General features: G+C 37.5%; 2 protein-coding genes across 3 annotated transcripts; one reads left to right on the top strand and one right to left on the bottom strand.

The window, feature by feature from the left end:
• Positions 1 to 209: 209 nt before the first annotated feature.
• LOC100695095 (cyclin-dependent kinase-like 1) lies at positions 210 to 6,057 on the top strand. 2 transcript variants are annotated; one of them, XM_003459456.4, is made up of 11 exons: positions 210 to 526; positions 649 to 707; positions 872 to 1,061; positions 1,254 to 1,375; positions 2,103 to 2,175; positions 3,147 to 3,237; positions 3,556 to 3,756; positions 4,094 to 4,176; positions 4,268 to 4,324; positions 4,436 to 4,588; positions 4,758 to 6,057. In XM_003459456.4, the coding sequence occupies exons 3-11, from the start codon at positions 894 to 896 to the stop codon at positions 4,851 to 4,853; spliced, it is 1,044 nt and encodes a 347-aa protein (XP_003459504.1). In that variant the 5' UTR covers positions 210 to 526; positions 649 to 707; positions 872 to 893; the 3' UTR covers positions 4,854 to 6,057. The 2 variants fall into 2 exon arrangements, with proteins under 2 accessions (XP_003459504.1, XP_013122566.1); XM_013267112.3 differs by having other exon boundaries at positions 210 to 707.
• On the bottom strand, positions 5,853 to 11,721 carry LOC100695362 (cytochrome P450 2F3). The gene is made up of 9 exons (XM_003459457.5): positions 9,627 to 11,721; positions 9,158 to 9,320; positions 8,926 to 9,075; positions 7,928 to 8,088; positions 7,404 to 7,580; positions 7,041 to 7,182; positions 6,612 to 6,796; positions 6,380 to 6,521; positions 5,853 to 6,191 (listed from the first exon to the last, which is right to left on the bottom strand). Exons 1-9 carry the CDS (start codon positions 9,795 to 9,797, stop codon positions 6,010 to 6,012), a joined length of 1,473 nt encoding a protein of 490 aa, XP_003459505.1. The 5' UTR covers positions 9,798 to 11,721; the 3' UTR covers positions 5,853 to 6,009.
• Between the last annotated feature and the right edge of the window lie 282 nt (positions 11,722 to 12,003).

The raw sequence follows: 12,003 nt of genomic DNA, 5'->3' as shown, positions 1-12,003 counted from the left end.
GCAATGGATTGCTGTTAATCACGTTAAAACTTTAGCAAGCAACTGAACAAGTGTGCCTAATAAAGTGGCCGAGTTATTTTATGTTAAGTTCCTTCTTGTATCTTCAATATAAACCAAAAATGTGCCATATAATACATATTTAAACTACTCATCAACTTTTTGCTACTACCTCAACGTGCTTCTTCTCTTAGGCTAGTGTGACCTGTCTCCATGGTTACAACGAAAGTGTATACGTGCGTGTGTTACGCTGACGGCTTTGTGAATTGATGTTCTGTGTTTGGGCCGTATTTCTGCCTTTTCTGTGCATTTTGCCACAAGTAAGGTAAAAGGTGAATTAATTGAAGTATTATTTCTGTGTCGACACGTTTCCGAGGCGTCGTTTTAAAGGGACACTGCGTTAAAAATGACTCGCACTGAGTTAGTGGACTGTGCCGATTAGAAATAATACCTGTGGGGTTACCAAGGTGGTGACGACGCATCGGGAGAGGAAACAGCAAAGAGCCTTAATAGCAGTGAAAGCGAGAAGGTGAGAGTCCTCTTTAGTGTGACATTAGTAAATTCAAGACCAAGGAGCCTGACAGGAAATACCAGAGATGGCTATTCTTTGTATCTTTGCGGACGTTTGATGGACTCACTACTGACTTAAAGACAGATTCTGGACCTGGATGCGAGTGTGCCTCTCAGACGTTGAAAACGGTTACATCTCCGTGAGTTAATTTTGGCCTCAAACACGCATATCTTGCACTGTGACTTTTATTTGGGTCCACCTTTAAAAAAATAGCCCCACTAATGAAAGATTGCAGTGAAAACTGATACAGTATATCACCGATAGCGATTTTAAATAAAATGGGGAACATTTATTTTTTGACAGCTGACAGTTTTCAACTGCCATAATGGAGAAATACGAAAAGCTGTCCAAAATTGGCGAGGGTTCCTATGGTGTGGTGTTCAAATGCAGGCACAGAGATACTGGCCAAATAGTCGCCATCAAGAAGTTTGTGGAGTCTGAAGATGACCCAGTTATTAAGAAGATTGCACTGCGAGAAATACGTATGCTGAAGGTGAGAAGACATTAGTTCTGGTATCAAGTTTGTCCACATGTCACACAGACACGTGCATGCTGTTGCACAACCAACAACTCCATGCTACATGAATTGATGAAAGAGTTTAACAAAAAAAAAATCCCTTTTTCAAACTTGCCAGGATGTGAAGCACTGGCACTGAAGTGTCTGTGATGTGTGCTCGTCTTTTAGCAACTCAAACACGTGAATTTGGTCAACCTGCTCGAGGTGTTCAGGAGGAAAAGGCGGCTCCACTTGGTGTTTGAGTTCTGTGAACAGACAGTCCTAAATGAGCTTGACAAACACCCCCGAGGGTAAGTCAGAGCAGCACAGGAGCAGCATGTGACAAAGTAACTTTTTAAAACATCTTTTCACTCTTTGCCAGTTTGGGATTAGTGATTATGTTTGTTGTGGTAGAGCTACTGAAGGGTCACATACTTGGAAATTCAAATAATCATTCACTTCCACCTTCAGATGTGTTGATAAAGTAACATTATAACTAAGGAATCTAGGTTTAAGGAGTCATCTATTTGGCAAATAGTTTGCCAAAGAAGTATTTGGTATTTCTAACAGGAGAATGACAGAAAAAAGGAACAGGGTGAATTAGAAAGAGGGAGGAAGACTGTTGCTTAGAAAGTCTGGCGACAGAAAATGCTGGCAGTAGAATGAGGGCGTAATAGGCAGTCTTAACATGAAGGATCAAAAAAGAGGAAAAAATAGCTCTTGTCTTTTCTCTGCACTTTGAGCAATGTATGGTCACAAGCCAGGATTTCAGTTTAGCTTTTGTCACGTGAACTCACGTAAACCACAATGGCTATCTGTTGTCTTACCATTTTTCTTTTTCCCACGAGACTGTGCAGCAGAAACTCTAGCTGGTCTTGAAAACAAAGGCGCTGCTGCTTTTAGAGACAGGCCTAGGATTACCCGGGTGACCGCAGGGCCGAGTAAAACACCACTTCTTTTATTGAAATGGCTAGAATGACAGATGAGGACATTGTGATTTGTGAATAGTTTGTCTGTTTTTCCTTCCTTTGTCTCTAGGGTACCTGAGGCTCAGCTGAAAAGTATAGTATGGCAGACTCTGCAGGCTGTCAGCTTCTGCCACAAACACAATGTCAGTATATTTTAGTATATGTTGCACTTCATCTAAATGATTTGCATATATTTATCTGATGCAGGTGAGCACATGCCTTATTTTTCTTAAATTGCTCATTGCTGTAATACTTCCTGTCCTCTGTACTGGCATTTGACTTAGTGGCAAATGACTTACTGTGGAGGATGGTTGACGCATTCTTTTTTATATTAATCAGACCAAGTCTTTATTGATTTGATTAATATAAAAATGCTGTTTTGTTGTTGTTTTTTGTTTGTGTTTTTTGTTTTTTACTCAGCAACAAAAATCTCACCTATATAGTTACTTTATAAGTTAAATTATCTGATGTCCGTAACATATTCATTTTTTTAATATATTTTTTCAGTGATTGTTATTTGCCAAGCATTTATATCTGTTTTTAAAAGTTATATATTGCTTTTTATGTTACACTGTTCTGCTTAATTCTGTATTTAAATCTAACTACTGACTATATAAGCACCTTTTTGTGCATCATTGCAGCAAATATACTATTTCATAGTCATTTTAAATGTTCTCAAAGCTTTTATTGCAAGTTTGTTACACATGTCATAATAGGTTCCCTTCTGAAACATCAGTCTGCAAAACCAGTTGGTGCCTCTAGGGGGAGCAGTTCGCCTTATTGCTCCCTCATATATATATATGTATATATATATGTATATATATATGTATATGTATATATATATATATATATATATATATATATATATATATATATATCATGCATGCCTGATATGTTAAGTTTATATGTAAGCATAGGCAGTCTATCTGGGAAATAAAAATAAACTTTTAGCCATACAGTATTAAGTCAAAAGTGTGAAGGTTTCTAATCTCTTGCTCTTGTTCTTCCCCATTCATTTTTAATTTGCCAGCCTTAACATAAGCTTGTGGCTCTGACACAAAGAGACTGTATATCATGTTGCCTAAATCCCTGATAATGACTGTTTGTCTCACAGTGCATTCACCGCGATGTAAAGCCAGAGAACATCCTCCTCACCAAAACCGGAGTCATCAAGCTTTGTGACTTTGGCTTCGCCCGTATTCTGAGTAGGTCATTCAAGGAAGAGTGTTAATTTGTCTGTAATGACTTATTCAACACAGATCCTATATGTCAGCCCTGCTCATGGCCACCTCACTTTTAGAGTTCCAGTGAATGCATTGTACAGTGTCATTTCACTGTCAGTCTCTCTTTACCCCTGCTGCCTAACGTTTCAGTGTCATGTTACCATATATTAACATGTAATCTTTCAGCATGTCTTGTAATCCTTCCCTCAGTGATGTATGTGTTATTTAGTGTGCATTATTCAGTATATTAATGTTTATGTGTATAAGTTGTCACCATGTGTATTTGTGTTGGTATACTAGCGGGACCGGAGGATGACTATACAGACTACGTAGCAACCCGCTGGTACCGGGCTCCTGAGCTGCTGGTAGGAGATACTCAGTACGGGCCTCCTGTTGACGTGTGGGCTTTGGGCTGTGTCTTTGCCGAGCTGCTCAATGGGAACCCACTTTGGCCCGGGAAGTCTGACGTTGACCAGCTCTACCTCATCAGGAAAACTCTGGGTACACTGAAGAGCTGTTTAAAAGACTAATGACACTGCATGTAACATCAGCATAAATTTACATCTACAATCAGGAGAACTGTCTTCTGTCAGACAGTCTGGTAGCTTTTTTGTTTTTTAACTAGAGAAACTGAACTAGTTGCTCAAAATAGGAGCCGTTTCCGCTTATTTAGTTGCTTGAAAGTTTTTTCACAATATTGTTAGCTTATTGCACCCATTGCATGCAAATTGCTATTTTGTGTGAACTAAGCCAAACATGTTTAGGTCCGAACACACCCTCAGACAACAAGAAACTTTTCACAGACAGGCTGGGTTAATAATCAAATTTCTGACCTTAGGTGACCTGATCCCCCATCACCAGCAGGTCTTCCGCTCCAATGTTTTCTTCAGTGGAGTTAGTATTCCTGAGCCTGATACAATGGTATGAAAACTATTAAAACCAAATCTGTGTTCATAATGAAGTCACCATGAATGGAGTTATATACATTTTTTATTTATTTTTTTTGCTATAGGAACCTTTGGAAAAGCGCTTCCATGGAGTGTCTCCCCATGCCCTTCAGGTTATGAAGGTATATTTAGTGTAATACAGATTGGCTGATACACCGTCATGATTAATGCTACAGTGTTTGTCCACATATTTTGAAAAGCCTTTGCTCCATGCTAAGTCTCTGTTTTAACAGTCATCCCTGGTGATGGATCCTTCTTTGCGCCTGTCCTGTGAAGAGCTGCTGGAGCTGCCTTACTTCCAGGAGGAAGGAGGACTCAACTATGGCCGTGAGGGGGAGCGCCTAGGAAGACGACATGACAGAGGCTCCCGCCGCAGACAGGCTGGGGTCAGTGTGACACACAGGGGTTTAACAGTGCAAGAAAATGATCCAAAGCCCAAAGAGATTGTCCACACTGCTACAGCTACAAATGTCCTTAAACCGGTGAATGTAACTCTACACAGGCTGACAAAGCATTATCCTAATACATTGTTTCCTTCTCTCTTTCACTCTCTAGGCTCAGTACCTCCCTCAGTTACCAAACAGTAACATCTCACCTGCACCAGAAGTCAAGAAACAAGTGAAGCAAAAATATCACCTGCCCAATATATAATAAATAAATTCATCTAGTGTTTAGTGGCTGAAATGTGTAAACGATGGAGTAAAGTTCTGCTTTGCGCAGTCATTTAAATAAGCTGATTTGAAGGAACATACGTTCATGTTGTGGTAAGTAAAATACGGTTTTTAATTCTGTGATCACTTATAGATATAAACTATATTCTTCATACAAAAACCAATAGTTTATATATTATCAGCTGAGATTAGGGCAAAGAATGCACAATCTTTTCGTTTCATGGCTAAAGATACATCTACAAGATTGAAACAAATGTCTTGTAGTCACCAGTGTGCCATTGCGAATTGGCTACAAGACTATACCGGTTTTCTGATACATCCAATAATTACTAATCATACATTAAAATATTTGAGCATTTTACTATATATAAGAGAAACAAATGCATCTATCTTAAGATTCTGTAAACATTGTTAATGTTGTTAATGTAAACCAAAAAAAGAGCATCTAGTATTGGATATTAGCCTGTATACTTGATGTTTAACTTCCTCACACAGTCTTAAGGTTTAATAAAATCCCACCACGAAAGCCAATACTTTGAGTAATTTGATGGGTTCTTAACGTACTCCAGCCACTGTCTCAATGGCGATACCTAAGGTCGGATGCAGGCATCCACTCTGTTACTCAGCCATCCACTGGAGTATGCATCAGCACACCGGCATCCTGACACATGGCTTGACTCATCACCTGACCTCAAACTTATCAAATTACAGATTTAACTCCTTGTTATACAGTTCAGTGATCTGTGCTGTAGACAGACAGGGTTTACCATACGCTATAAACAGCCGTACTCTTTTTTTCCTGGTCAAAGCAACTTTTTATATAAAATGATTGATAAAATTTCCCATTCATCAATGAAATTACTTAATATGGAGCTCTTCTCATGGTTTATTGTATGATTAGGATGCTTTCTTTAAAAACAAGAGATTTCATGGAAAGATAGGTGGGAAAAGAAAATATACCACTCCAAACAACATTGGATATGCTGTAAACAAGATGATAGAATTTATATAGACAGAAAAACACACTGAAGCACGGGGCATGACAATTGATCGTAACAGCTAGTATGTATACATTTGATATCAGTCTTAAAAGTTTAGAAGCTTGAAAACCCAGACTATAGTTTAAATCAGCATTACTACCGGGGTGTTGCAATAATTGTGTATCTGCGAGGCACATTGGCAAAGCCACTGTACTCAGGGCTGAGGTCTATGCTGTCAGGTCCGCCAGGGCAAGAGAAAGTGAAATGTTGCAGCAGTGAGACCAGGAAGAGGAAAATCTCCATGCGAGCGAGAGACTCTCCAACGCAAGATCTCTTTCCTGGAAGAAGAGCATAAATAAGCCAATGAGAAAAACAATATACATCTAATTGTGATGAAACAAAGATTGTTTTATGATTCTTCTGCTCACAGAAAAATCTTAGAAATAGTTACTCAGAATATTCCAGGAAAGGGCATAATACCACAAAAATGTGTTAATAAAGGATAGAAGGAAATGTGCATCATTACCTGCAGAGAAGGGCAGAAATGCAGGGTTTTTCTTAAAGTTCCCATTGTTGTCCAGAAAGTGCTGGGGGTTAAAAGACCATGGAGTTGTCCACCGTTTTTCATCTTTTAGCACAGAGTGCAACAAGGGAATAATTAGTGTATCCTGTTGAGAAAAGATGTTCAATCAGATGGGACGTTTCTTATCTGGGAACATTCTGCATAAACAGCACTAAAATAGATTACATTAAAATACCTTGGGAATTGTGTAACCCCTGAAAGAAATGTCATGTAGTGCATAGTGAGGGATGCTCAAGGGGATAATATCTAGAAAACGTTGAATTTCATGGAGGACTGCATCTGTATATGGAAGGGACTTCTTGTCTTCCATACAAGGGCAACGCTGTCCAACTACAGTGTCAATTTCCTGCTGAATGGTCTCTTTGGAATGAGAAGAAAATTGCAACATGATTAGTGGAGAAAGTCAGTAAAGTCAGTAGCAAATCAGGAAAAAAATATCAGAAGAGTTTAAAATGTTTTAGTGCTGCTTTACATAGATCTCTGGAGTGAACAAATAACATGAATTACCAATTATAATATCATTCAGTCTGAAGTTTTATTTATTTTTAAGAGAAGAAAATCATCGGAGCAAGTGTGCAGAATTTCATTGGCTTTCTGTTTCTACCTTGTATTTTGGGGTATTTGATCAGAACATTTAATGCATATCTGATAGTTGAGCTGGTGGTTTCAGTTCCTGCCAGATAAAGATTCAACACTGTTGACACCAAGTTGTCATAGTGGAACTGACTTATAGGAATGTGCTTTTCCTGAAAGTAAAAACAAATTTATCAGTTTAACAATACAACCTCAAGATTACAATTAAAGACTTTAAAATGCACTTACAGGGGAATACCAACGCAAAAGATTTGTCTTATAATAGGGGACATGCACATTTGTAAAAGAACAATTATCAGCAGTAGATAAAAGAAGCCTAAGTAAGGTAATTTACAAAGGTTTAGTCTGGTTATTAAATTTAGTTCTGTCACACCTGATTGAGTCTTAGGAGGAAGCAGTCAATGTAATCTCTGGGTGAACTTGCGTCCAGTCTGTCCTGATGTTCTTGGATTTTATTCATAATAAATGCTCTCATCTCCTCAAGTTTGGCAAACACATTGTGATGTGAACCTGGCAACCACTCCATCAATCGTGGGAAGATATTATAGAGCTGTGATGAGAGTAAAAAAAAAAAAAGAGACTTGGTTACTGTGTTGCAATGTTGCTGAACTCTAGCTATTATTTTGGCACATTTGGTTTTTAATTGAATCATAAACAGACACATTATGTTGTAATTCCCTGTTGCTGTGTCCTATGTCACTTGCAACATTCACTTATGACACATAGATAAACTGTTTTTAATAAGTTATTGTTACAATGACTGCAGAGCAGCTGGTGTGCACAGTCAGCTCTGTTTTGAGCGACTTGCTTTAAACACTTAAGGTCCAAGCAGAGCACCCGTCTTGGTATCACCCACCCACTATGTCAGTTTCATGTTATTGTTACTATAGCTCTTACCTGGCCCTGAGAACTGCTGCCAAATTTCAAGGTGTCTGAGATGATCTGCAGAAGGTAGAGGAAGTGTTTATCATCATAACTGAAACGCTGGCCAAACACCAAACAGCAGATAACATTGGACACGGTGCAGCTCAGGAAGAAGGTTGGATCAAAAGGTTTAGCTAAAAAAAGAAAAGAAAGAAAGACATTCATCAGTATCACCCATGAAACAACAAACCAACGCTAGTCAGTAGTCCAACAATTTTCATTATAGTCCTGTTTTATTATTATCGAGAATTATATGAATACTTAAAACAGTTGCAACAAACACACTCAATCAAAAATATATGTTTATTTGTGTTAAATGCTTTTTTTTAAGTTTAAGATAAATTTTTTAAATGTTAATAACTTGAATTTTGTATTTTATCTGAAGCAGTAGGAAATGTAAAGATTAAAATTGTAGTATCAGTATTCTAACAGAGACATTAAAAAAGTCCCTGTGTAAGAAAACACCTGCAGATGATAGGAAATTGTCTTTTGTTACTCAGAATCCGGCAGAAAGCTAAACAAAGAGCATCATGACAACTGACACGTACAACAGCACTGAAAAACTGTGAACTTTAAAATTTACTGATATTTACTGGGAATTGGGCTTACTAGGTTACTAGCAGTCAAAATCGCATCAAAATATATGACACTGTTTTACCTGAGAGCTTTTAGGATGATGTAAAATAGGCAACATTTACTTATATATGCACAAAAACAGATCCAAATAATATGGTGTTTCTGGAGCAACTTTTGATTTATTTATAACTTGATAATCACATGATTTGTGACTACAAATCACTTAGTGTTGGCCAAAAAACAACCAGCAAATCACATTGGACATGGTGCAAAAGCTCATATGTAAAACATCATTTTATTTTATTTTGAATGTGTGAATATTTGTTTATAACCCTGTATATAACAAACTGAACACACAAGACAAGCACAGTCACCTTTCCATATTCTATACCAACCATTCATCTTTGTAATGCAGCCCACCAGATGACTGCTCTCCTCCTGGATCCACTCTTCCATTCCTTTACGTCCCATCCCAAAGTCTCTCAAAGTTGTCAGGGTAAACCTTCGTAGCTGTTGCCAACACTCTCCATTGCTAACACCCAAACCTTTTGAAAGGTAGAAGTAACGCATAGTTTCATAAACATGACCTTCACAAAAAAGACACATCGTAACATTAAATCCTATTACCGTAGCCTTTGGAAGCTTTGAAAAGTAACGGGATAGGTCCTCTGCCAGTGAAGTCATCTGCCTGGTCCACCAGCGCCTCCTTCACAGCATCATACCCCAACAAAATCACTGTGCGTTGGGGGCCCAGATACATAGTCATCACCGAGCCATACTTATCACTGAGCTGAAGGGTTAAATGGAAAAATGAGTGAGCTTATACAGACATACCAATCCCGGGGACCTTTAACACCGAAGCATAATCCTATGCCACAAGCAATGAAATATTTTGACAATCAGCTGAGGCTGATGTATGTAAATAAATAAATAATGGTTTACTGGTATACTATAATGCTGTCTTACACAATAAAAATAACAATCAGCTTTTTTTCTATAAGAATGCACAAAAACATGCACATACACACTGCAATCAAAACAGTGAGAACATTGTGTTAAACTTGGGGGTTTATGTGTTAAGAAGTAATTCAGTCACCTTTAGCATAGTTTTGAATGGGGCCCTTTTGTCCATTTGTAGCACATTTCCAATGATAGGCAGGGCAGAGGGTCCTGGAGGTAAAGCAAGTCGCCTACGACTCTTGAAGCTGAAAAGCCACAATAACGTCAAGACAGCCCCTATCAAAATCAACGTGCCAGAAAACTCCATGATTTTCCAGGACAGAAACTCTTGCTGTTCCCTGGAAATGGCTGAGAGATCAAAAGAGAACTAATTGAAATGCAGCCGTTTACGCTGCTTGTCAGGCGGTGGTCAACCTTTTGCCTGGATTTCACGCTGAGCTGCGGAATGCTGTTGAGCAATATGCTCAGCCTTGTAGTCGTACTTGAATCTGTCGGTTACATGTTTAATTTCAGAATGGTGTGAGAACAGTAAGTCCTGAAGGAAGACCCCCTTTTTATGCTTATGTTACTAAACATAAAGTTACATTAATAAATACAGATGTAATCAAATGATCAAATAATGAGTTTCAGTACAAATATTAAAGACTTTGTGGTTTGTGTTTAAAAAATCATTTAGTTTTTAGACTTTGTTAAAAATATGAGTTAGTATTTTCATTGAATAATAAAGAAATGTGAACAACAAAACAACAAAAATGGACACAGTTGACATATGAAAAGTCAGCCCTTTACCATATCATTGAGATAACAACAAACACCTCTTTGTTAGACAGAGTTTCCAGTCATATTAAATTGACTGGAGCATCAGCAAAGAGGCAACAAGAAAAGATAATTTTGTGGTGTTAAATATTTATATACATGAGCTGTCTTATTTAAATTACAATTTCCTTTCTAAGGGATGCACAAGAGCAAGAACATTCACAGGAACACATTCAGCAGACAAAAACAGTAGAACAAGAAACAAGATTCCATTAAAAACACCAGTAAAATGTTAAGATCTGCCAGGGGAATAAAGGAATCTAGCCTGACCACAGTTTGCGGTTTGTACCTGAAGCCAGTTCTATCAGGTTTAGTTTGTACATCAAAGGCTAATATGGTTGTTGTAAATAAATGGAAGAACAAGTGGCAAGTAGTTTAAATCCTTCTTTCTTCTTGATACAAGTGATGTCATTGATATCTGTCAATATTTTCTTTCCTGTTTTTTTTTGTTTGTTTTTTTTAAATTTTTGAATCAGTTACTGAATGTTCAATCAAGGTCTGCTATGAAGCTATGGTCATCAGTATTTTTAAACCAAGAGTGAGCAAGAGTAATATGGGTTCAGTTTAATAATATTTCTACTGGGTTGAATAGTATGTTCAAACATACAACCATACAAACAAGTAGCATTGCTCCAAGAATTAACTTTTGGAACAAATATCTTACAGGGCAGTGGTAGAGGATGTTGTGTTTATTCATAAGCAGTGTCATTGCAGTGTTCCACAATTATGGATTTATTTAGATAACATATAAGTTACATATTTAATTCTTTGATGACCACAACAGAAAAGTAAAGTTATTCGGCTATGCCAAAGTTGTTTCTTCCTTACAACTGTCTTGTTTTGTAGGATAGAACTTGTGGATGCTCTTCCAGCCAAGATTCAGCTTTGCAGACAGCAAGCTGTCATAATGTCCTGAGAGGACAAATTGGTAACACTGCTTTCACACTCAAAATAGAGCCAAAATTCAAAATACTCACTTTATCTATTTCCTCGAGTTTTGTGGTGTTGTGTTTTGAATTTTTATTTTTGTTCAGCCTTTGTGATTTTGGTTCCTGTCCCTGTCTGTGTCTCTCATTGTTTCTGCCATGTTATGTTAAATGAGAGTTTCGTAATTGTTAAGTGTGTCTTTTGTTGTTCCCTATTTTACTTTGTCAGTTGGTCCAAAAGTCACATGGATCAATGTCAGCCAGGGGACTAAAAGAGTCTAATTTGAGCAGTTTGCAGTTCATCTAGTTGAAAGGTTGTACTAAAACTGGTTCTACCTAGTTTAGTGTGTGCAAAGGGAATATCTAATGTTAAGAAATGTACCTTTAAATGGAAGAATAGATGACAGGTTTTGTAGAAGCTTTGTGAATAACAATTGATGTTTCTTTCTCCTTGATTAAAGTGAGACCCACTAGTCTTGTTATTAAGCAAACAATAAGTATGACATTTGTAATTATTGATAGAACAGAGTTAGATATTACAAGTTAACTGCAGACTGCAGACATGGTGCTTCAGCAGCATGATGACAATGACAATGCAAAATGTCTTCATTGTAAATACCAGACATGAAGGTTTACTTCAAAGAATAAAGCAATGTGCTTTTGGAAAAAGACAGACATCCTTCAATTTTATACTAGAGGATGACTTTTTTTTCTTAAGTTAATGTCTGCTATTAAGCTACTGTCAGACGTATTTGTAAATAACCAGCAAGA

Source organism: Oreochromis niloticus, linkage group LG14, assembly GCF_001858045.2.
Source record: "Oreochromis niloticus isolate F11D_XX linkage group LG14, O_niloticus_UMD_NMBU, whole genome shotgun sequence".
NCBI classification, from domain to species: Eukaryota; Metazoa; Chordata; class Actinopteri; order Cichliformes; family Cichlidae; genus Oreochromis; species Oreochromis niloticus.
Note: the sequence above shows the minus strand (reverse complement) of the source record. Positions and strands in the feature narration are given on the sequence as shown.

Excerpts from the sequence above, each read along its gene's own strand:
- LOC100695362 (XM_003459457.5), bottom strand. The coding sequence starts at position 9,797 with ATGGAGTTTTCTGGCACGTTGATTTTGATAGGGGCTGTCTTGACGTTA. Across the intron at positions 7,581-7,927 it reads GCAGCAGTTCTCAGGGCCAG|CTCTATAATATCTTCCCACG; the intron begins GTAAGAGCTATA and ends CTCTCATCACAG. Across the intron at positions 6,797-7,040 it reads CAAATACCCCAAAATACAAG|AGACCATTCAGCAGGAAATT; the intron begins GTAGAAACAGAA and ends CTCATTCCAAAG.
- LOC100695095 (XM_003459456.4), top strand. The coding sequence starts at position 894 with ATGGAGAAATACGAAAAGCTGTCCAAAATTGGCGAGGGTTCCTATGGT. Across the intron at positions 2,176-3,146 it reads GCTTCTGCCACAAACACAAT|TGCATTCACCGCGATGTAAA; the intron begins GTCAGTATATTT and ends TTTGTCTCACAG. Across the intron at positions 4,177-4,267 it reads TTCCTGAGCCTGATACAATG|GAACCTTTGGAAAAGCGCTT; the intron begins GTATGAAAACTA and ends TTTTTGCTATAG.